The 24698-nt window shown below is 43.9% G+C and overlaps 1 protein-coding gene across 6 annotated transcripts in view; it reads right to left on the bottom strand.

Annotated features, from left to right (window-relative positions):
• PHAF1 (phagophore assembly factor 1) overlaps positions 1-21307 on the bottom strand; it is a 100004-nt gene extending 78697 nt beyond the window's left edge. For 2 of the 6 annotated variants that reach the window (XM_075940354.2, XM_075940358.2), the window contains exons 1-4: positions 19780-21013; positions 18315-18437; positions 16374-16456; positions 812-895 (exon numbers count right to left, since the gene is read on the bottom strand). In XM_075940354.2, the coding sequence (XP_075796469.2) occupies positions 812-895; positions 16374-16456; positions 18315-18378 (231 nt within the window). In that variant the 5' untranslated portion in view covers positions 18379-18437; positions 19780-21013. Of the gene's footprint in view, positions 1-811; positions 896-16373; positions 16457-18314; positions 18438-19779; positions 21014-21238 lie in introns of those variants that run through there. The other 4 variants (XM_075940357.2, XM_089781436.1, XM_075940355.2 and 1 more) reach the window with 4 other exon arrangements.
• Between the last annotated feature and the right edge of the window lie 3391 nt (positions 21308-24698).

Below are 24698 nucleotides of genomic sequence, written 5' to 3'. Positions count from 1 at the left end.
CAGTTACCTAGAAAGAGCGCAGGTGTTGTAAATGATAAAGCTTTTTTATTTTATAGTAACCTAATCAAATCTCTGTGGAGTTCCACACCAGAACCTTTCCTCTTGCTTGGAGTAACTATGTCACCTGAATACCAGCATTGTCTCAGCTTCTGATGAAAATGGAAAGCACTCAGATGCACTTCGCTGAGTACAGTGTCACTTAATGGATACTGCAGGGAACACTGCTGAGCTGATGATCAGTCTTTGATACAAATGACAATTCAATGTAAGCTGAACTCCATACAGAAGTACCTATTTATTTGCATTTGGCCTTCTCGGAGGCCACATGAGTACAGGTGCAGAGAGTACAGTAGTAATGTAGGGGCTACATTAGTATACCATGAACTTAATTCAACTGAAATCAAGAATGGGGGGAGGTGGGGAGGGAGTTACAATGGTTATATGGATAAAACAGAAGCAAAGAACAAAAGGGCACATGGGGGAGGGAAACCACTACCACACATCTACCAATACTTCGATATCGCAGGATCTGATCTCAGCCATTTGTAGTATATGACCCAATTTGGGGTAGCATGGTCAAGAAAGGTCACATATGGACCACTGGCAGTCTTGAAAATGTTCAGTGTGTTTCAAAATAGTCTATATTTATAAATTGTCTGACCACTGAAACACAGAGATATAGTCTTCTATTGTAAGATTTTGCTAAAATGACATATAAACACTATGTGAAAGTAATAGGATTTCTTAATTTAAGGGTAAGAATAGGCTAAAATCTATTTTGGTTACCCCTCCCCCTCTTCGTTTTTTTTACCTTAAGTCTCTGATTGAAAGCATCAAACAGCAGTTTGATTCCGTCCTGAGTCAAGTTAAGGATGAGGTCATGGCTAAGAGGAGACTGTAAAACAAAAACAGAAGTTGGCTTAATGAAGAATCCTTTAGATGAAAAGCTGAGTGTCACCACATATATAAAAAGCAAAGAAAAGTATTTTCCCCAAATAGCTGGATCAACTGGCACCAGGCAAGCCAATATTTTGTTCTATATATATATGCCTAAACCAAACTGTATTTGACAAACCCCTTTCAGTTTCTCTATTTAATGAAACAGAAGTGTCTTTGTTAAGTTCACACCTTACATGAACTCACAACCTAGCAATACTATAGTTTTCTTGAGCTTTTAAGATGGAAAAAGGACAACTGAAACTGACATTTCAGTTTTAGAGTGAAAAATACATCATATAGGAGACATTTCAGAGGGGTAGTCATGTTAATCCGTAACTGAAAAAAATTAAAAACAACAAATAGTCCTGGAGTACCAAAGGGTACGCCTACACTACAACGTTAATTCGAACTAACTTAGACTAGACTAAAAAACTAGTTCGAATTAGCGTTTTGCTAATTCGAACTAGCATGTCCACATTAAGTGGACCCTGAACCAGGCTTAAGGATGGCCGGAAGCAGTGCCGGCAGGGCATCAAAGGAGGATTTAGAGCGTGGAGATGCTGTCTCAGACTAGCCGAGGGCTGCGCTTAAAGGGTCCCGACCCCCATCCCGGACAGACAGTTCTCGGGGTGCCCTGCTTGCAAAGCAGTCCTGGCTTGGAGTGCCCAGACTACCCACACTGGGCACATCACAGCACTCGACCATCAGACCGGCTGCACTTGCCGCAGGCTGCCATCTGGGGAGAGGGGGCAATCGGGGGGCTGCAGGAGAGGTTCCACCCCAAAAGCCCGCAGAGCCAGCCCAGTCCTCCCCATCAGGGGCGCGTACCCCATTCCTCCCTCACCTCCTTCCACTTACCCTTCCCTAGCCCCTCTTCTTGATGTACAAAATAAAGGACAAATGTGTTCAAAAATGGAATCTGTCTTTATTGAACAAAACTGGGGGAGACTGGGAAAAGGAGGTGGAAGAGGAGAAGAGAGGCTGGGAGAGGGGAGGGCAACTACAATGATCAGGGGTTGGGAACAGATCCCATATGAAGAGAGGCTAAAGAGACTGGGACTTCCCAGCTTAGAAAAGAGGAGACGGAGGGGGAACAGGATAGAGGTCTCTAAAAGCAAGAGTTGGGTGGAGAGGGTGCATACAGAAAAGTTCTTCATTAGTTCCCATAAAGAAGGACTAGAGGACACCAAAGGAAAGGAATGGGTAGCAGGCTTCAAACTAGTAACAGAAAGTTGTTCTTCACAAAGCAAAGAGTCAACCTGTGGAACTTCTTGCTGCAGGAGGCTGTGAAGGCTACAACTAGAACAGAGTTTAAAGGGAAGTGAGACCAAGTCATGGAGGTTGGGTCCATGGAGTGGTATTAGCCGGGGGTAGGAGTGGTGTCCCTGCCCAAGATTTGTGGAAGGCTGGAGAGGGATGGCACGAGACAAATGGCTTGGTCACTGTCTTCGGTCCATCCCCTCCAGGGTCCCTAGGGTTGGCCGCTGTCGGCAGACAGGCTACTGGGCTAGATGGACCTTTGGTCTGACCCAGGATGGCCATTGTAAACTCAGGGCTCAGGGTCAGGGGTCTCAGTGGACCATCTTGATTTTCATGCACACCTGCTCCTGGGTGGCCAGGCTGGCAGCTCTCCTGCCCTAGACGGCCACTTTCCTGTGCCTAGTGCGGAGATCGTGGACGAGGTCCACGATGTCCGCACTAGCCCAGGCGGGTGCCCGCCTCTTGCGGTCCCAGGCAAGCTCCTGGGAGCCGCCAGCCTGGTCCCGGGAAGAGGGGGAGGGCTGGGGGGCATCGGGTGTGTGGCTCGATTCGTGCCAGGTGCAGGGTCTGCTGGCTGGGTGCTGGCAGGCTTGCACCTGGCACGGGCACCGTAGCCAGCCCGTGCCCCTTTAAGGGGTCCGGGGCCAGGAGGGGGGCAGACGAGTTTCCCTGGTGTTGGCCAGAGTGGCCACCAGGGAAACTTGGGGAGGGCTAGCCTCCCACTAGTTCAAATTAAGGGGCTACACAGCCCTTAATTCAAACTAGTAAGTTCGAACTAGGCTTAATCCTCGTGGAATGAGGATTACCTAGTTCGAATTAAGCGCTCCGTTAGTTCGAATTTAATTCGAACTAACGGAGCGCTAGTGTAGCGCCTATGAAAGTTAGTTCGAACTAACGTCCATTAGTTCGAACTAACTTTGTAGTGTAGACATACCCTTAGAGACTAACAAAAAATGTAGATGGTATCATGAGCTTTCAAGGGAACAATCTACTTCTTCAGATGACTCAAGTGAAGAAGTGGATTGTGCCTACCAAAGCTCATGATAACATCTACATTTTTGTTAGTCTCTAAGGTGCTGCAGGACCATTCATTGTTTATCATATAGGAGAGTTTATTGTACTCAGCACTGTTGGGCCAGTTTTATGAAGCGAAAACTTAAGAGGCTCTCCTGGGTAATGATCACATATTATAAAGTGGCACGTGTTTCAAATATCTAGGTAGTTCAGATCCTTATACGGTAAATTCAGGTTTCCTTAGTTACTGTGAGTCACAACAACTAGAGGCCTAAACAAAAGCCCACTGAATGAACAGACATTGGACTGGGTTAAATTAGTTTTGGCTCAGACTCTCCATCTGTTTCTATTTTCAGTGGCATATTGTGGTAGCACAGCGGTCTAGCAACCTACGGCTCAGTATGGAACCATACGTGTCTCTTTTGTCATTCTCCAAATACACACAACTTTTAAAATTAAAATGAAAAATTAATTCAAAATTTAAAAAACTCATAATTACTCATGGAAAGATTTTTTATGTTGTTTATTTCACTTTTAACTGTTCATTTTAACAACCATCCATCATTTCAACTCAATGGGGGAATATTCTCTTTATTTGATTGGTCAAGAAATCTTTCCATCATCATACGTGATGGTGAACTCTGTAATCCCCAACATTAAAAATGGTGAAGAGAAAAAGAGATGATGAGTACCAACATTTTCAAAAGGAGTGGGCAGACTTGTAAGCATTTGTGGATAGGTCTGGATATCCACATTGCCTCATTTGTAGTGAGAGACTACTCTCAAAAAATTGCAAAGAACAAAAACAAAAAACCCCAACAAATTCCTTGACAAAACATGCAGCATTTGCTACAAATATCCAGAGGGTGATGCACAAAAAAAAAAAAGCCTGTGAGGAACTGCAGGAAAAAGGGAACATTGAACTACATGCAGTCCCTGACTTACGAACAGGTTATGTTCCGAACACTTGGTCATACCTCGATTTGGTTGTAAGTCGGAAATATCCTTAAACACGCTGTTTGAAAAACTTGACGTACAATGGTTCTGAACTCAAAAATATTATAATGGGGTTAATGGGAGGTTGGTTGTAAGTACAGATGGTTGTAAGTCGGTGTGTTCGTAAGTTGGGGAGTGGCTATGACAAATCAGGAAAGCGATCTTGGAGTTATCGTGGACAGTTCTCTGAAAACTTCCACACAGTATGCAGCGGCAGTCAAAAAGGCAAATAGGATGCTAGGAATTATTAAGAAAGGGATAGAAAATAAGACACAGAATATCTTACTGCCCCTGTATAAAACTATGGTACACCTACATCTTGAATACTGTGTACAGATGTGGTCTCCTCACCTCAAAAAAGATATTTTGGCCTTGGAAAGGGTTCAGAAAAGGGCAACTAAAATGATTAGGGGTTTGGAACGGGTCCCATATAAGGAGAGGTTAAAGCGACTGGGACATTTTAGTTTAGAAAAGAGGAGACTGAGGGGGGATATGATAGAGGTATATAAAATCATGAGTGGTGTGGAGAGGGCCGATAAAGAAAAGTTATTTATTAGTTCCCTAAATAGAAGAACTAGAGGACACCAAATGAAATTAATGGGTAGTAGGTTTAAAACTAATAAAAGAAAGTTCTTCTTCACACAGCGTGTAGTCAACCTGTGGAACTCCTTGCCAGAGGAGGCTGTGAAGGTTAGGACTATAAGGGTATGTCTACACTACCCCGCTAGTACGCTCTAGCGGGGTAACGTATGCATACCGAACGTGCAAATGAAACCCGGGATTTGAATTTCCCGGGGGTTTATTTGCATAAGTCGGCCGGCGCCATTTTTAAATACCGGCTTGTTCAAACCCCGTGCCGCGCGGCTACACGCGGCACGGGCTAGATAGTTCGGACTAGCAAGCCATTCCGAACTATCTGTACACCTCGTTCCACCTCGGCCAGGGCTTTATAAAGCAGTGAGTCAGCAACCAGTGAGCTTTGCGAACTGGAGCAGCAAATGGTGAGTTTTGAGAGGGAGTTTGGAAGGGGAGTGGGAAGGGGCCAGGGTACACTTGCCAGTCTTTATAACTATTGACTCAGCCATCTAATTTCTGCAGTCTTTATAGTTTAGTTAAATCAGGAAGTTTTAATTAAAACCTTTTAACTAGAAACCCTATCAATAACCTAGGTAGCTGTAGGAGAGAATGCAGGCAGAAGTCCAACAGCAGAATGGGGGCTATCCTGTTTACTGCACTCAGTGTAGCATGTATGATTACCTGCCCTATGGGTGGGTGATATGTGTGTGCATTCAGTGGAAGGAGTTCTTAGCCTTCAGAGACCGTGTACGGGTTTGGAGGCCAGGGTGACTGAACTGGAGGAGCTAAAGGAGGCAGAGAGGTGCGTAGATTAGGCTTTCCAGGACACTGTAGAATTGTCCCGCCTCTGGTCAGACAGCCCCTGTGCTGGTAAGGAGTATGAAAGGCTCAGGGAAGGAGAGCAGTCAATGGGAGCAGAGGAAAACCTTCCCATAGTTGGGACCCTCCTTCCAGATGTTGGGGTAGCCTCTTGCACTGAGGTTACCTCTCCAGGGGAGGGAACACCAGTCAGTAGGAAAGGGCAGTGATTAGTAAGGGGAGATTCGATCATTAGAAGTGTAGATAGTGGGTTTGCGATGACCGAGAGAACCGTATGGTGACTTGCCTGCCTGGTGCGAAGGTTGCAGATCTCTCAAGGCATCTAGATAGACTTATGTGTAGTGCTGAGGAGGAACCAGTGGTACATGTAGATACCAATGACCTAGGGAAGGGTAGCAGAGATGTCCTGGAGGCCAAATTTAGGCTGCTAGGAAAGAGACTGAAATCCAGGTGGAACTTTCAAAAATGCTTCCAGTTCCACATGCAGTGCCAGGTAGGCAGGCAGAGCTTCAGAGTCTCAATGTGTGGATGAGACGATGGTGTAGGAAGGAGGGCTTTAGCTTGATAAGGAACCGGGGAAACTTTTGGGATGAGGGGAGCCTATACAGGAAGGATGGGCTCCACCTAAACCGAAGAGGATCCAGATTGCTGGCACTTAACATTAAAAAGGTCGCAGAGCAGTTTTAAAACTAAGAGATGGGGGAAAGCCAATTGGTGCAGAGGAGCATGTAGATCGGACAGAGACATCTCTTAGAGGAGAGTCTATTGATAGAGATTTTCTAGGTTTTAGTCAGGAGGGGAGGATGGAAGAGGAAAAAGTATGGGCCAGATCAGATGAAAAACATTCACATAAAAAAGAATCTGACACATCAGAAAAGGGCAGACAAATAAACAGCGACAAGTTTTTAAAGTGCTTGTACACAAATGCTAGAAGTCTAAAAAATAAGATGGATGAACTAGAGTGCCTCGTGTTAAAGGAGGATACTGATATAATAGGCATCACAGAAACCTAGTGGAGTGAGGACAATCAATGGGACACAATCATTCCGGGGCACAACAGAACAGGACAGAACAGGTTGTGTGGGTGGGGGAGTGGCACTATATGTGAAGGAAAATATAGAATCAAATGAAGTAAAAATCTTAAATGAATCCACATGTTCCATAGAACCGCTATGGATAGTAATTCCCTGCTCTAATAAGAATATAACAATAGGGATCTATTATCGACCACTTGACCAGGACAGTAATAGTGAGCATGAAAGGCTAAGGGAGATTAGGGAGGCTATCAAAATAAAGAACTCAATAATAGTGGGGGATTTAAACTATCCCCATATTGACTGCATACATGTCACCTCAGGACTAGATGCAGAGACAAAAATTTCTTGATGCCTTAAACAATTGCTTCTTGGAGCAGCTGGTTCTAGAACCCACAATGGGAGAGGCAATTCATGATTTAGTCCCGAGTAGCACGCAGGATCTGGTCCAAGAGGTAACTATAACAGGAACGCTTGGAAATAGTGACCATAATATAACAACATTTAACATTCCTGTGATGGGGAGAACACCTCAGCAGCCCAACACTGTGGCATTTTATTTCAAAAATGAGGAAGTTAGTTAAACAGAAATTAAAAGGTACAGTCACTAAAGTAAAAGTCCTGAAAGCTGTATGGACACTTTTCAAAGACACCATAATAGAGGCCCAACTTAAATGTATACCCCAAATTAAAAAACATAGTAGAAGAACTAAAGAGCCACCATGGCTTAACAATCATGTAAAAGAAGCACTGAGAGATAAAAAGACATCTTCTAAAAAGTGGCAGTCAAATCCTAGTGAGGTAAATAGAAAGGAGCATAAACACTGCCAAATGAAGTGTAAAAATGTAATAAGAAAAGCCAAAAAGGAGTTTGAAGAACAGCGAGCCAAAAACTCAAAAGGTAATAAAATGTTTTTTAAGTACATCAGGAACAGGAAGCCTGCTAAACAACCAGTGGGGCCCCTGAACGATCGATACACAAAAGGAGAACATAAAGATGATAAAGTCATTGTGGAGAACCTAAATGAATTCTCTGCTTCAGTCTTCACGGCTGAGGATGTTAGGGAGATTCGCAAACCTGACCCGTCCTTTGTAGGAGACAAATCTGAGGACTTCTTACATACTGCAGTGTCATTAGAGGAGGTTTTGGAATTAATTGATAAACTTAACAGTAACACGTCATCGGGACCAGATGGCATTCACCCAAGTGTTCTAAAAGAACTCAAATGTGAAATTGAAGAACTATTAACTATGGTTTGTAACCTATCCTTTAAATCAGCTTCTGTATCCAATGACTGGAAGATAGCTAATGTAAGGCCAATATTTAAAAAAAGGGCTCTAGAGGCAATTCCAGCAATTATAGACCAGTAAGTCTAACGTCAGTAGCAGGCAAGTTAGATGAAACAATAGTAAAGAATAAAACTGTCAGACACAAAGAAGAACATAATTTGTTGGGCAAAAGTCAAAATGGTTTCTATAAAGGGAAATCATGTCTTGCTAATCTTTTAGAGTTCTCTGAAGGGGTCAACAAACATGGTTTTTTTTTCACTTCGCCTTTCCCCTCCCCCTCTCCTTCATGGAGTGTGGGCTATGAATAGCAGGTGGAAACTGTTGGCTTCTAATTAAAGTTTGAATTCTAGAAGCCTCTGCTGATTGGCTGAGCCTTGGTAGGGGGAGGGACTTTCAGGCAGTCTAGGGCTTTGTAAAGCAGTGAGCAAGCGACCAAGGAGCTTGTGAACAGATGAGTGCTAACAGGGAGTTTAGAGAGGGAGTTTGGAAGGAGAGAGGGAATCTCGAGAGGTGTGCTGCTTACCAGGAGCTAGAATTCAGGATGTGACTGAGAGGCTTACCAAACTGATCAAGCATTCGGATCGCTACTCCTTGTTGCTTCTTCACGTGGGAACTAGCGATACGGCCAAGAATGACCTTGAGTGGGTCACTGCGGATTATGTAGTGCTGGGAAGAAGGAACCAAGAATTTGGAGCACAAGTGGTGTTCTTGTACATCCTCCCTGTTGAAGGGAAAAGACTGGGCAGGGATTGCTGAATTAAGGAAGTAAATGCATGGTTGTGCAGGTGGTGTCGCAGAGAGGGCTTTGGTTTCTTCAACCATGGGACTCTGTTCCGGACACAAGGATTGTTAGGAAGAGATGGGATCCACCTAAACAAGAGAGGAAGGAGCATCTTCACGGGCAGGCTTTGCAAACCTAGTGAGGAGGGCTTTAAACTAGGTTCGTTGGGGGACGGTGACCCTAAGGGGAGTGGGAAAGTCAGATACCAGGAAGAAATGCAAAGAGGAACGAGCAAGAAAGGAGGACCACTCATTCGAATGGAGAAGATAGGGCGATCAACTGGTTATCTGAGGTGTTTGTACACTAATGCGAGAAGCCTGGGCAACAAAGAGGAAGAACTGGAGGCCCTGGCCCAGTCCAAGAAATATGATTTAATTGGGATAACAGAAACTTGGTGGGATGACTCGCATGACTGGAGCACTGTCATGGAAGGGTATAGACAGTTCAGGAAGAACAGGCAGGGGAGAAAAGGAGGAGGAGTTGCACTGTATGTAAGAGAGCACTATGATATAGAGGGAGAGTCTATGGGTTTAGAGGAGCAAACACAATAGCAGTGACGTTGTGGTTGGTGTCTACTACAGGCCACCGAATCAGGTGGATGAGGTAGATGAGGCTTTCTTAGGACAACTGAGAGAAGCTTCCAGATTGCAGGTCTTGGTTCTTGTGGGGGACTTTAATCACCCTGACATCTGTTGGGAAACCAATACAGCAGTACACAGGCAATCCAGGACGTTTTTGGAGAATGTTCGGGATAACTTCTTGGTACAAGTGCCGAAGGATCCGACCAGGGGCCGTGTGCAGCTTGACCATCTGCTTACGAACAGAGAGGAACTAATAGGGGAAGTAGAGGTGGGTGACAACCTGGGAAGCAGTGATCACGAGATAGTAGATTTCAGGATCCTGACCAAAGGAAGAAAAGAGAGTAGTAAAATACACACCTTGAACTTCAGAAAAGCAGATTTTGACTCTCTCAGAGACCTGATGGGCAGAATCCCCTGGGATGCTAACATGCAGAATCCAATGGTATGAAAAGAAATCTGGAAACTGTGGATTTTTCTTCAGCAAAGAAATTAGCCCCTTCTCTTTTCCAACCATGGAGGAAGCACCATCAGTTGTTACCAAAGTAAGCTTCTTCAAATCAATTCATTTTCCTAGTCCTTCAGAAAATACCATCAATGGCAGAATAAACATTTTCTCCCCTAGTCTGACCCATCAAAGGTAGCAGAGTAAGCATTTCTTCAACATACTTTTTGCCATTGAAAAAACGAACCCAGATTATGAGCTGAGATACATCTGAAGGATCAGTAGATTCATCCACTGCCAGACTGAAATACTCAGTGCTTTCAATGTATTTTAACAATTTAGAAAACACATCACCTGAAAAGCTTTCAATTCGTCTTACTACAGTTGAATCAGACACTTGCAGTTTTGATATTTGTTTAACTATACCCTCTTTGTTTTTCAATTCTGCAAAAAGTGATTCGCTGCAGTCAAAGAAGCCCTGCTTTATCAATTCACCTTTGGTAAAAGGTCTTTTTGATTTAGCTATGTGCCAAGCCATTTTGAAGGAGGTTTCTGTAATGGCATCACTGTCTTTAACTTGCGAATGGAACATATCTTGTTGAGTATGGAAATCTTTTAGTAAGGAACGTATCTTAGTTTTTCTTAAATTACTGTCAGGTGTATAGAAGTCTTTGAACTCAGGGTGATAAGTTTCATGGTGCCGTTGCAGGTTTGTTTTCTTTAACGCGGCGACATTCTTTTGACAAAGACGACACAACAGATAATCACCTAATCCCTCTCCTGTCACCCATCTGCAGACAAACAGAGACTAGGAACACCATTCCTACCCATTCTGGATAACAGCCATTGATGGACCAAGCCTCCATTAATCTATCTAGCTCTTTTTCAAACCTTGTTAAAGTCCAAATGTTTACCATATCCTCTGGCAAAGAGTTCCACAGGTTGACTGTGCACTGTGGGTTCAGCCACGGAAGGTGAGTGAGAAGTTCTGGAGGTGGCAGAAAAACCAGGACTAATAAATGCTGGGGGGAAGAGTTGTGAGAGAGAAAGAGGATTTTTAATTCAAACCAACCAGCAGCCGGTTAGAATTCAAGGGTTGGGTTGGGGCACCCAAGGACACAGGAGAAGTGGCCACGTGCCTTGCTACCCAGCTCTCCCACTGCCTCTTGCCACTTCTGGCAGCTCCTGCACATGTGCCGATGTGGCTTGGCTCGGGGAGGCACTGCCACTGTGGCAGACATGGCAGGCGTGCTCTACCACCGCCTCTTGCTGCCTCCCTGCTAGTCAGCAGCTCCTGCACATGCAGCCGGGTTCAAAGTCACGCAGCTCAGTGCTGTCACTGGAGCCCCAGTGATGAGGCAGGCAGCCCAGGAAGTGGCTCAAGGCACCGTGGGCCGCATGCAAATGGGCTACATGTTGAGTAGCCTTGGTCTAGATGGTACTGGGTCCTGCCATAAGGGCAGAGGACCGGACTCGATGACCTTTCGAGGTCCCTTCCAGTGCTAGTGTTCTATGATCACCCGTGCCCAGTCAATTAGCTCTGTGCTTGGAGCCCTTGAGCCTCTGACTGGGCGGGGCTGATTAATCACCTGTGAACCTGTGCTGCCACACAGCTTAGAAGGACCACTAGGGGACAGTACTAGGAAAAAAGTAGACTAACATGAATAGACTGTTATGGCAAAATGTATAACTATATCCAAAGCAAATCTATGATTTTAATTCAGATTCAATAATTTCAGTAAGCCGACTAGATGTGCCTTCAGATGAGAGGAATTAGTACTATTTTTGTCTACTATATATTTGAGAGAGTTTGTCTGTACATCTCTTTGTTCAAGAACTCCTCCTAAATGGCAAGAGCTAGGTCCACCAAATTTGGTATTCAGCTACCTGTGAATGAGTAACTGGGTAACGGTTAACTGGCACCTGGGAGCAACCTTCCACTCCTTGTGGGGATGCTCCACCCCCACCAGGCCCATGTGGGGCCAGCTAAGCAGGTGGCAGCCCTATGTGGGGCTGCTGGGGCTGGAGCAGGCGGCAACTGGGATATGGGGAAGTAGTGGCAGCCACACACAGGGGCAGATCGGGGGTGGGGAGGAGGGTGCTAGGGGGTGGTATGAGCCACACAGGCTGGGGGCGGCTCCAGCTGGACTGGAGCAGTCCCCCCAACAGCCCTAGTAACAAATTAGTTGTGTCAGGAAAATTAGATGTCCCTGAAATAGAGAGGTGTTGTTCTCACCTTGCCTCATGCTGAAGGGAGAGAGGGCAGGAGTAGTCCTCTTTCCCCAGAGCAGCCTACATACTGAACCCCTTATCCCCAGCCTCACACGAGTGCAATGATTTAAATGAAGAATGTTCATTTTATTTTCCAAAACAAAACAAAAAAAATTAACTGAGTTAAACAAAATCAAATGTGGAAAATAAATGCAGTTTATTCCATGACTATTTGGTAGTTAAGATTAAATGTGGTTTGGAATATTACATGTACTATATAATTTTCCCTATGATCTGTTTTAACTGCTACTATAACAATGTACACAAATTCTCTATTCAGAAATGCCACCTAGGATTTGTTTTCCTTTACAGAGGGTACATTTTGGGGTCTGTAATCAATTGGCAATGCCCCTTTTAACTACGAGAAGGGAAACAGAAATAATTTATCGTGAGAGGGAGAAATACAAACTAGGGAATGCCATCGGAAACTCAAACAACAGTCATTCTTACTCTCCATTTCATTACATCCACTCTTACAGAAAACCAAGTTAAGCTCTATTCAAGCAATAAAGTAGCTGAAAGTAAATGTGCAAACATACAATGCTGTCTAAAATTAGAAGGTACTACATGTCATATATCAAGAGAAAGGCTCTAATGCTGGTACTGATGGTTCTTTTGATTCCTTAGAAAATTAATTTAGAGACTTTGCACACACAGTTAAGAGCATCTATTGCAGGGGTGGGCAATAATTTTTGATGGGGGGGCCACTCCAGGATTTTGGAAAGTGGTCAAGGGCTGGACTCTTCCATGATATTAATGGAAGGGGGTGGAGGGTGGAGGTTGGGTACAGAAGGGAGTTTGGGGTACAGGACTGGGGTGCAGGAGGGAGTCTGAGTGAAGGAGGCAGTTATGACCTGGGGCAAAGGAAGAGGGTGCAGGAGTTTGGGTTGTGACCTAGGGCAGAAAGGAACTGTGATTTGGACAGAGGATTGGAGTGTAGGAGGGAGTATGGGTTCAGGAGGGGGGCAGAGGGTTTGGATTATGTGGGTTAGAGGGCAGTAGTGGGGGAGGGGGAATGGGCGAAAAGGTTGTGGTTCCAGAGTTAGGCTCTGACCAGGTGAATTACCTGGATGATTCCCAGCCAGTAGCCCAGCACATTTCTCCCTGCCTGTCAGTCTCCCTGCCTGCCCCACCTGTAGTCATGCATGTTTGCGAATTAGAGCCTGAGGCGCGGAGGCAGTAGGGACCTAAGTGACTAGTTGAGCAGTCAACTACCCAAAAAGCCTAGGCCATGTCACTACTAGATTCCCCCCTGCGGGAGCTGGTGCTGAAAATATGTGAAAGGCTCTGCATTTTACTCATTTTAGTAACTCATATCCAGGAAATGAAACAAATTGAGTTATGAGATTCTAGGCTGGATGTTTATAAATTTAATTCAGCATTAATGTGAAAGTTGAAAACATTATTAAGGAGAGAAAACCAACACCTGAAAGCAAGCTTGATAATTACCACAGCCTGCAGCTCCTAGTCCCTTCTAGAAGATTTTGTGGCCAGGAGAAAGAGATTTGAGGGACACAAATTAAATTAATGTATTTTTTAGTACTTAAAGTGAAATTTCAATATGACAGAAAATCCCAGGAGGTGGCTGGGATTAACCATTCCCAAGCATAGGGGATTAGTACACAATACCACTCCAAATAAATCTATGTGAAATGGAAGGCATTACTACACTCTGACCATATAGGATGGAAGGGAGAGATCTATAAACTCATGGTTTCCAGCTCCCATTGACAGTTTAGAAATAAAGATATCAAATATCCACAGATCAAAATTCACCAGCAATAAAATCCCAAAAGTAAGCTTTGTCCTCAATTCACACGTATAGAGACAGGTTAATAAAGCTTTCCTGCTGCATTTCAGTCTTCCCATGCATGTTAAAATCAGAGCCTTAACATCAGCTGGATGAATTTGAGAAGTCTTTTTATATAAGTTTTTAAAGAAATAACACACTCTTGGGCCATGTCTACATTAGAAAAGTATTCTGAAATTACTAGATTTGACTTAACTCCCGATTTAACAAATTCGAACTAGCGTATCAACACTACAGGGAAGCGTCAAAATTAGTCCGAGGCAAACCCCATTAATGTGGACACACTACTTTGGATTTAAAGAGCCCCTAGAAGCACCGGGGAGTAAATAGCTCGAATTACTCTGGGGAGCATCCACACTACCATTATTTCAAAATAATTATTTAAAAATTAGTGTTCCTCCTGGTGAAAAGTAGGAGTACAGATTTCTAACTCCGCAGACTATTATTTCAAAATAATGGGCTTGGTAGTGCACAAGTTCTGCTTATAAATTTGACATTCGGAGGGTTATTTTGAAATAAAGTCCTAGAATGCAGACCAGGGCTTGGAGTGTCAGCATAGTAATCTAGATTCTCAAATATATTTTAAGATGTTATATTATATTGTTTAAATGTATGTTTTGGAAACATACGTCCTGGGAAAATGAGTTACCTAAATTTAAACATTGAAAGTATATAAACATAACTCTTTTTGACCAGACAATATAAGAGACACTTCATTAAGGCCCTGAAACCAAGTAACTGCTCCAGCAGATCCCTGAACCCAGGAAGCTCCAATGAAATTAATGAGGATCTGCTCCAGGACAAGGTTAGACCCACATGCAATCTACTGCAGAACTGGAGCTTAATTTATATAAATGCTTAGTACTGAGTGATTATAATCTAAACACAAATGTGTTTAGCATCACTTCCAATGCTCCCTAAAAAGCAGGATACTAAAGACATTTCTACAATTATGATCATTTGAGGAGTGAAGATAAGCAAAAGGTCTTGGAAGAAAGATCCCAGTCTCAGTATAATCTTTCTAAATGCATACAGCTCACCCCACAGTATGTTATATTTTCTAGCACCGGGCATTAATCCTTCTATTATACCACATCATACAGTGAAACAAGAATTACATTATTCTTTGAAATAAACCCTGAAGATATTTTGCAGTGCACTATGCTGATAGAGGTTGAGAAAATGTGCAATTTTGTTTTTTTATCCTTATGTCAAAGGCTCTCTTGCTCTATTTAGGCTGTTGATACAAACTCAATTTGTAAAAGATTTAATTAAGGACAATGTGAAAAAGTCTTCTAATCTACTACTTCCTAAAAACAACAGGACAAATTAGAAGCTTACTGTAGCTCAGTACAGGCAGCTCATATATATTTTCAGGATATTCATTATCTCCCTTTCCCATGCTCCCCAAAAAACTAGAGAAGTTCAAAAAAGTATTTTATCACACCTAGTTAACAGGTTTCGCCTGCAGCACACTAATGCAGTGGTTCCCAATTGCTGGTCTGCGGACAGGTGCCAAGACACGGCACACTGCCAGGCTGTGCCCTGGCTGGCTGGGGGTGCACCCTGGGCATGTGGCTGGCGGCTGCCGAGCTGAAGCTGGCTGTTCATAGTGGCTCTGGGGGCCAGGACTGGGGTATATATTTTGGCGGACTGGTAACATTTTATTTGCATATTTATTATTTGCATAACAAATATGCAAATATACAAATAAAATGTTACCAGTCTGCCAAAAGTTTGTGAATGGGTTTGTCGGTCCACAATATAAAAAAGGTTGGGAACCACTGCACTAAAGCATGCAAAGAAGGAGGAACATCAAAAGCATACGAACACTGCATAATGTTTAAATCATGCTAAAGCATGATTAAGACATCTAGGTGGTTTAAATTATTGCATCTGCTCTTGCAACCAGAACTGCAGATTCACAGAAGGACAGAAACAGGATTTCAAAGGGGCCCTTCCTCCCTCCCTCAGTTCAGACATGAATGGAGAAAATGAGAAGCAACCTGCCATTATAAAATATTACAACACTTGACCAAAAAAATGCAAAAAAACTGCAAGATCACTGCCCACTTAAAGAGCAGAGCTTCACAAGTCCTTTCCTATATAATAAAACTAAATCCAGTTTCAAAATGGAAGTTATTTGTTTAAACTATTTTATATCCAGAGTCATAATTACTCAATATAGCAACCTCAGCAATAAACTCTCCGTTCTCAACACATTTCCCACCCTACTAAAACATATCAACATTAAAAAAAAGAATGATGGTGCCTGAAAATTCCAAACTATAGCAATATCATGCCTAAGAACCTTAATCCTAGGAGCTAACAAAATATTTTGATTTCCCTCCTCAAAGAGTTAGTTGAAAACCACACATACTATTTAACTAGCCACTTTTAAAATCTATGAACTTCAGCGTGAGTGATATTAGGCAACAGCCATAACATGTAACTGAACAATACACAGCATGTAGCATTACTCAATATTGACACACATCTTACTGCTCAGTTATCACAAAAATATTACTTTAATAGCCTGGCATGGTCATTCTCTACTCACCTGCTCACTGTAGAGAACCTGGACATTTTTGATAATACGACAGTGTTTCTGAAGAATTGCTACCGCTTGAGCCAATGGCATTCCTGTAAATAAATACATAACATAATACTTTCATATGTCCACACAGACAATAAACTGTGCCAACAAGTTAAAAGTGAGGTAAAACTGGCTCATCACCTAAAATAAGTTGCAACAAAAGGATCTGCAAACAACAACAAAAGCCTACTTCATTTGTATATCCTTTGGAATATATGGTTGTGACTATTTTCTTCCACTATTTGATCTGAGGAAGTGGGTCTGGCCCACGAAAGCTCATCACCTAATAAACCATCTTGTTAAGTCTTTAAAGTGCTACATAGTCCTGTATTTTGTTTCAGCTACACCAGACTAACACGGCTACATTTCTCTCACTATACTTCATTTGTGACATCAGAACTATCTCTGGAACAGAAAGGTCTGTGCTTATCCCTCAAGCACTACACTATGCACATACACACTTTTCTTACATGCAGTCAGTAGTTTTTTAATTGCGTCACCTACATTGGTGGATTTAATTGTCCAATAATGTGTCAAAGGGCCAATCCAAAGCCCATTATATACCATTTCTAGCAGATGTACCCAGCATTGCTCAGGTCTTTAACTTAAGTTTTTTTGTTTTATTTTGTTTAAATAAATGAAAAATGTACATGCTTTATTCAATGGCTGTATTTTTCAAAAATGAAGGAAAATGAAGGCTAGAGAGTTCAGGGTGAAAAGGAACAGAGAGTGGGTGGTGTGGGGCAGAGGGTTGGGAAGTGTAGGGGAGCTCAGGGCAGAGGGAAGGATACAGAAGTCAAGACACCCCCCTATCCACCACAGGTTCTCATTTTCGGTCACGGTCCACATGGTTAGAACACTGTGAACATTCAGATGTAAACATCTGAAATTATTAAATTGACCAATTTGAAAAACCTCTGGCCGTGAAATTGCCCAGAATGTATGGTGAATTTGGTAGGGCCCTACTATTTATACATCACACACTCATGTGACAGAGTTCTGTTTACATCAGGAATTATAACTACAAATTTCCTGTGGGTGTTGTGTGTACATAATCTCAATGTTGAGGTGGCATTAGTAGATTTGTTTACATTTTTTAATGGGAAGGTTAAAGAGAATTTTATTTCTCTGTGTTTGTTTTTGTAAAGGAAATAAAAACAATGAATGCTCATACACTGAAATAAATCTGTGCAGCGTAGTATCTATTTTGAAGTATTTTATTGAACTTTAGATAATACACAAACAAACACAAAAGCTGTACAGGGCTGGACCAGCAGTGAGCTAGCTATAGAAACATATTATTAGTATAGCAAGAGTACTGATATCTGAAAAGGGGAGCTCCATCTAGGGGAGTCTTAAGTCAGAATACTTAAGACATAAATAATTGGAAGGCGACAGCACAATTCAAATCACTGCACACTGAAATATATACAAAAGCTTATTTCTGTATTCTTATGTATACAATACACGAACCACCCTGAACTGTGTGCAAATGCATAAATACTCCTACATTTATTTCAGTAATTATATGGATACACAAATATTGGGTTAATCATATCAGTCATACAATCAGTTTACTGAATAAACTGCTAATTTTCAGATGTAGAAATTTGAGCCTTACAAACTGAAAGCTAATTTTATGTCCAATATTTGAGTTTTTCATGAAATATTCTTACACATACATTAATATTCTCAGCATTAAATAAAAGTTTACATTACTTCACCTTTTTAAAATAACCACCACAAACAAGAGACCTAAAATGTCTTGAGAAATCTTTAGTCATTTTAGAAATCTTTAGTCATCTTTAGTCATTTTAGAAGCATTACAGAAACCTCTGGCCATTATTACTCTTTAGAAACAAAGCACAGAAAAATGTGATGGCAAGGTAAATGTGAAGCACTTACCCAAGTTGAATTCCCATTGTTCATTCCCAAGAGATCGCTCGGGAACCACTTCCAGATCTAGCATTGGCGTATTGGACCAGTAGTCACACAGTGAAACACAGTGTTACTGCAGCTGGACCTGTGCTGGAGCAAGACAAAACCACCTAATGTACAATCCTCATCAGACTCTAATCTGAACACTAAACAACATGCAATTATTCCATTCCCGCCTCCAAATTCTGATGGAGAAATAATGGCTCATGATTGGTTTTGTGTCTTCTTATGTGATCTTTTTTTATTCCCTCCCTTGTTATCACCAGACCCCCAAGCAAGCCTACCTAGCACCTGGTCTAGGGATGTTAACTATTGGTTATTTTACTAGTCAATAGGCACTTTCGCATTCCTCCTTTGAAATGTACAAGAGACCCCTCACGCTCTTGTACATTTCAAAGGCAGAATTTGGAACTCCATGTGCAGCCTGGGGCCAGTGGGAAGTGACTTTGGGCTGCCCGCAGTGTGCCAGCTTTGAAATGTATGAGAGTCCCCAGCAAAGGCTCTTGTGCATTTCAAAGCAGAAGCACAGCATGGAGCCTGGGATTAGCTGGGGACTTCCCAGCTGTTCCTAGGCTCTGCCAGCATTTCAGCAGAACCCGGGATCAGCTGGGGACTCCCCAGCCAACCCCAGGCTCCGTGTGGCACTACCCTTTGAATGCCACCTCAGCGTTGCTGCCCCTTTGAACCGGGGATCAGTTATACCACACTGCCCTTTGAATGCTGCCCCTGCATTTCAAAGTGGCAGCACTGCACAGCTGATCCCAGGATCAGCTGTGCAGCGTTGCTTTGAAGTACCTTCTTTTCTTCCCCCCTTTGATGCTTCTATCTGACAGAGCAAGGGGGAATCAACTAGTCGACTAACTATCTAATAAGCATTTGCTTATCAGATAGTCAACTAGTCCTTAACATCCTTAACCTGGTCCACACTTCAGGGCTGTGAAAAAAATTATGTCTTTGCGATGTGGTTAGGTCAACCCACCTCCCATGCAGATGCAGCTAGGTTGGAAGAAATATTCTGTCTACCCAGTTACTGCCTCTCAGGACAAGTCTACATTACAAAATTAAGTTGTCCTAAATTATAGCAATTTACAGCCACTGCAGTAATTGAATCAGTTTTACACATCCACACTATGCTTGTCAGTGGTAAACGTCTTTGCCAGAGACGCTTGCACCAATTTAACTGCCAGCATGGAGCATCATGAGGTGGTTTCTGACAGGAAGCAATACCCTCAATAAGCAACAGTTTCTACACTGACCTAACTACATGAACTTAAGGACTACACTTCTCGTAGGGCTGTAGTTATTAAGTCAGTGCAGTATGTGAGTTATATTGGAAGAAGACACATTTTAGTATAGAGAATTAGTTCAAACAAATCTGCCTTACACTGACCTAGCTCTGTAGCGTAGAACATGTCTCCTAGAGACAGATTACCTGTATCCACTGAAAAACTCCTTCCATTGACAGGAAGCATCTGCACTGCAGCTATTTGGGGAACACAACGGCACTGTAGGGTACACATACCAGGTAAGCTGTTAACTAGCAGTCTGAGTAGGGGGTATTCCAGCCTGGCCAGGCCCACAGCCCTATGAGCCTGGCCAGGCTGAAGCAGCCCCCTGCCTACAGCGCATTCTGGTGAGGCCCAGCCAGAGCAGCCCCTCCCTACAGCGTGGCAGGCTCAACCCAGGCTGGCCAAAGCAGTCCACAGGGCAGCGGACTTGGCTGCATGGGAGCAACGCCCCGCAGCGCAGCATGGCAGACGAGGGTGGAGCAGCCTTCCTGTGACCAGTCGGGCCTCTCGCCCATAGGATCCCAGTTAACTGGTTAAGTTTAGGCTGTGTCTACACTGGCAAGATTCTGCGCAAAATCTTGCCGCCTGTCTACACTGGCTGCAAGTATTTGCGCAAGAACACTGTCTTTGTAATGTACAAAATCAGTGGTTCTTGCGCAAATACTCTGACGCTCCCGCTCAGGGATAGGCCAGTGTAGACAGCAAAGTTAATTTCTTGCACAAGAAAGCCCAATGGCTAAAATGGCCATCGGAGCTTTCTTGCGCAAGAGAGCATCTACACTGGCACAGATGCTTTTGCGCAAAGGCACATGCCAGTGTAGACACTCTCTTGTGCAAATACTTTTAACGGGAAAACTTTTCTGTTAAAAGTATTTGCGCAACATCATGCCGGTGCAGACGCAGCCCTAATGTTAAACCAGTTAACTTTTAAAACAAGATTTTACATTCCTAACATATACCCAGGGACTGAAAACTTTCGGGGAGAGGGCTGTGGGACAGTGTTTTTATTTCACTGGAGCGCTCTGCGTAGCTATGAAGTGACAGGTACTACAATGCTATTCATAAGGCACTGAAAGAGGAAAGCTGCGGGAAGAGCGATGGGGAAAGCTGGGCTGTCTCATCCCGTTGGGTTTTGCTGTAAGGACGAAAGGAAACCCAGGTCGGTGGCTTGGTCGCGCGCTGTCACCAAACCCCAGGGCTAGCGGAGGGCCAGGCTCCAGGTCTCCCCCCTTTTAAGGGGGCTCTGCTAATTCTCCTGTGCGCCCCCCCCCCCAGCCCGCTTCCCGACACCAGACAGCCCCCCCACATCGTCACGGGCCGCCCCTCCCACCCTGGAAACGCCCGGGGCGAGGGTCTGACTGCGCCTGCGTGACGCCAGGGCCCGGCCGTTGGCCACAGGCGCGCGGGCCGCGCACCCCCCGCCCGCTGGACCCTCCGAGCGGACCAAGAGGCCCCTCCCTCGCGGAGAGCGACTCAGCCGCCCCTCGCCCGCCGCTCCCGCCCCAGGAAAGGGGACCAGGTGTACGCGGGGGGGGGGCACCCCGCCTCCCCGCCGTGGTGTGTCCCCCGCCTCCTCCCCCGTTCCGAAGGGCCGCCACTCACCTCACTTGCGGCTGCTGAAAAAGCGTTTTGCAACGGCCGTCAGGCAAGACCGCCCCAGATGGGCGGGGCGGGGCGTCTGAGGACAGGCGTGGGCGGGGCAGCTCGCGCGTGCGCCGGGGCTGGGGCGGGGAGCGTTCGAGTTCCAAATCTGTCGCGAGCGCCCTGTGGTCAGTCCCCGCGCCGAGGCGCCCCCTAGGGGCCTTGCGCCCGAGCCGGGGGAGGTGGGACAGAAAGAGGCATGGCTAGGGGGCAGCTACAGAAAGGGGCTTGATCCCCGCAGGGGGGCGCCACAGCCCCTCCTCCTAGGGGACGGCTGGGCCAAGGAGGGCGCTGAGGGCAGCACCCCATGGTAGCATTGTTAGCCTGCTCCACACTTGGGCTCAGCCTCCCAAAATCCTGAGCTAGGTTCAAAAGTGAGGTGATTTCGGGTTTAAAAATGCCTGGGTCCTGGGATTTTGGGGTGCACTTCGATCACAACTGAAACATGGGTAGTTTTAAGATGAAAAGCTGAGATGTGTGTGCTAAAATAGCTGTGTAGCGTTCAGAACCTAAGTTACATAGCACAAAATAACTAGCACAATCTGAGGTGAGAACACACCTTTTTCTTAGTGTGGATAAATGCTAAATTGATTTAAGATTACATGGTTAGCTTAGAGAAACCTGTGCCACTGAGTGAAAAAAAGTGGGGTTGTATGATGCTAGCCAACTAGTGATAGGATTTTACAATTTCAGTTAACATAGGGAAAGGTGAATTGTACCTTGATAGAGCTGGGCGAAGAGGTGAGTGTGTTCTGAGCACTCCTATCAGCTCATTTTAACATGCACAAATAAACCTTAGTAATAGAGAAGTTTTGCAGGCTGTGTGCAGGTTGAAGTCCCATGAAAAGAAGAATAGCATGGTATCATTCCAGCAGATTGATCTCCACCCTTCACAAGCTCTTTCTGAAACAGCAGAATCTAGAATGAACAAATAAACAAGATTTCATTCTGTCTTCTCAGAATCAGTGCAAGGTGAAAACAGAACAGTTCACAGCCTTGTGTATTTCTGTAGCTGCACTATCAAATGTGTTAATAAAAATCAAGTGGACTTCATAAGCATATGTTTAAATAAATAATAGAAAAATGTAGTGAAGGGACTAATCCTGCATTAATGGGAAGAGGGATTAATTAACCTAATGATTTAGGACTTTTCTATCTCTTAATTTTCATGATTTCATGACATCATAAACCATTCCACAAAGTAACATGCATTTCACCATTCCAAACTTAATTGTATATAGCTTCTCAGGACAAAATACCCTGGATATTGTCCTTGCTGATCTTATGTTTCAGAACAGAATTTCAGATGCCCTTAGCCAAGACACTTTAAAATGCTCTTTGACATGCATATAGGAAAGACATGGTTTTTCTGAGAAAGTTTTATAAGAACATAAGAACGGCCGTACTGGGTCAGACCAAAGGTCCTTCTAGCCCAGTATCCTGTCTACCGACAGTGGCCAGCACCAGGTGCCCCAGAGAGGGTGGACCGAAGACAATGATCAAGCTATTTGTCTCCTGCCATCCCTCTCCAGCCTCTGACAAACAGAGGCCAAGGACACCATTTTATCCCCTGGCTAATAGCCTTTTATGGACCTAACCTCCATGAAATTATCTAGCTTCTCTTTAAACTCTATTATAGTCCTAGCCTTCACAGCCTCCTCTGGCAAGGAGTTCCACAGGTTGACTACACGCTGTGTGAAGAAGAACTTTCTTTTATTCGTTTTAAACCTCCTACCCATTCATTTCATTTGGTGACCTCTAGTTCTTCTATTTAGGGAACTAATAAATAACTTTTCTTTATCGGCCCTCTCCACACCACTCATGATTTTATAGACCTCTATCATATCTTTTTCTAAACTGAAAAGTCCCAGTCGCTTTAACCTCTCCTCATATGGGACCCGTTCCAAACCCCTAATCATTTTAGTTGCCCTTTTCTGAACCCTTTCCAAGGCCAAAATATCTTTTTTGAGATGAGGAGACCACATCTGTACACAGTATTCCAGATGTGGGCGTACCATAGTTTTATACAGAGGCAGTAAGATATTCTGGGTTTTATTTTCTATCCCTTTCCTAATAATTCCTAGCATCCTATTTGCCTTTTTGACCGCCGCTGCACACTGTGTGGAAGTTTTCAGAGAACTCTCCACGATAACTCCAAGATCCCTTTCCTGATTTGTCGTAGCCAAATTAGCCCCCATCATACTGTACGTATAGTTGGGGTTATTTTTCCCAATGTGCATTACTTTACACTTATCCACATTAAATTTCATTTGCCATTTTGCTGCCCAATCACTGAGTTTGGTGAGATCATCTTGGAGTCCCTCACAGTCTGCTTCTGTCTTGACTATCCTAAACAGTTTTGTATCATCTGCAAACTTTACTACCTCACTGCTTACCCCTTTCTCCAGATCATTTATGAATATGTTGAAAGGGATTGGTCCCAGGACTGACCCTTGGGGGACACCACTAGTTACCCCTCTCCAATCTGAAAATTTACCATTTATTCCTACCCTTGTTTCCTGTCTTTTAACCAGTTCTCAATCCAAGAAAGGACCTTTCCTCTTATCCCATGGCCATGTTTTTATGTTTTAATCCTCCCAGCAGTACTTAAAGTGAAAGGAGCTAAGAAGCAGTTTTGAGTTTAAAAATAAAAATAAATAAATTGAAATAAATTGTAGATATTGTATGAATTAAATCTCTGAACAGTTCTGAGAATTTACCTTTCAGAGTTTTAGTCTAAAAATCAAAACTTTTCTAAAAAGTGTTAAAAGCAGCTGACTCCTTGTCCTCCTCATTCCTAACTCATGCCCATTTCCCTTCTCTCCCACAAACCCTGGACATGCGCTCTGGGTTCCTTCTCCCTCTGTATATTCTTCTCCCACTAGTAGCTCTTCCCTGTGGATTACTCTGTCCCTGGCAGTCTCCTGTTTCCCCTCCCTCTTCCTGTATTAATAACCTCTGGATTTACCCAATTCTAACTACTTTTCTCTCACAGTGATGTATCCAAATAGATGTAGAATTGCTAGAAACAAGGAAAAGTCAGTATAGTGATAACCCCAGGCTACGTCTAGACTGGCATGATTTTCTGCAAATGCTCTTAATGGAAAAGGTTTTCCGTTAAAAGTATTTGCAGAAAAGAGCATCTAGACTGGCACAGAGTTATCGTTATAACGATGCGCTTTTGCACAAAAGCAGAAGCCCAGAACCATTTTGAAGAGGGCAAATGGGCACCAGCCCTTTCCGGGGCGTGGGCTGGAGCTCCGTTCAGACACGTGCTTAAAGGGGTCTCGCTGGACAGCCGTTTGTCTCCTGCTCCGTGCATTAGGACCTCTGGCTGGGACTGACAGCCCTAGCAGTTTTGGTGGTTGCCCTCTGCCTTTTCAACACCACCTTTTTGCCACCTAGTGCTTTTTCTTCTTTT

This window comes from Pelodiscus sinensis, chromosome 12 (genome assembly GCF_052426305.1).
Source record: "Pelodiscus sinensis isolate ZL-2025 chromosome 12, ASM5242630v1, whole genome shotgun sequence".
NCBI classification, from domain to species: Eukaryota; Metazoa; Chordata; order Testudines; family Trionychidae; genus Pelodiscus; species Pelodiscus sinensis.
This window is presented reverse-complemented; position numbering and strand designations above follow the sequence as displayed.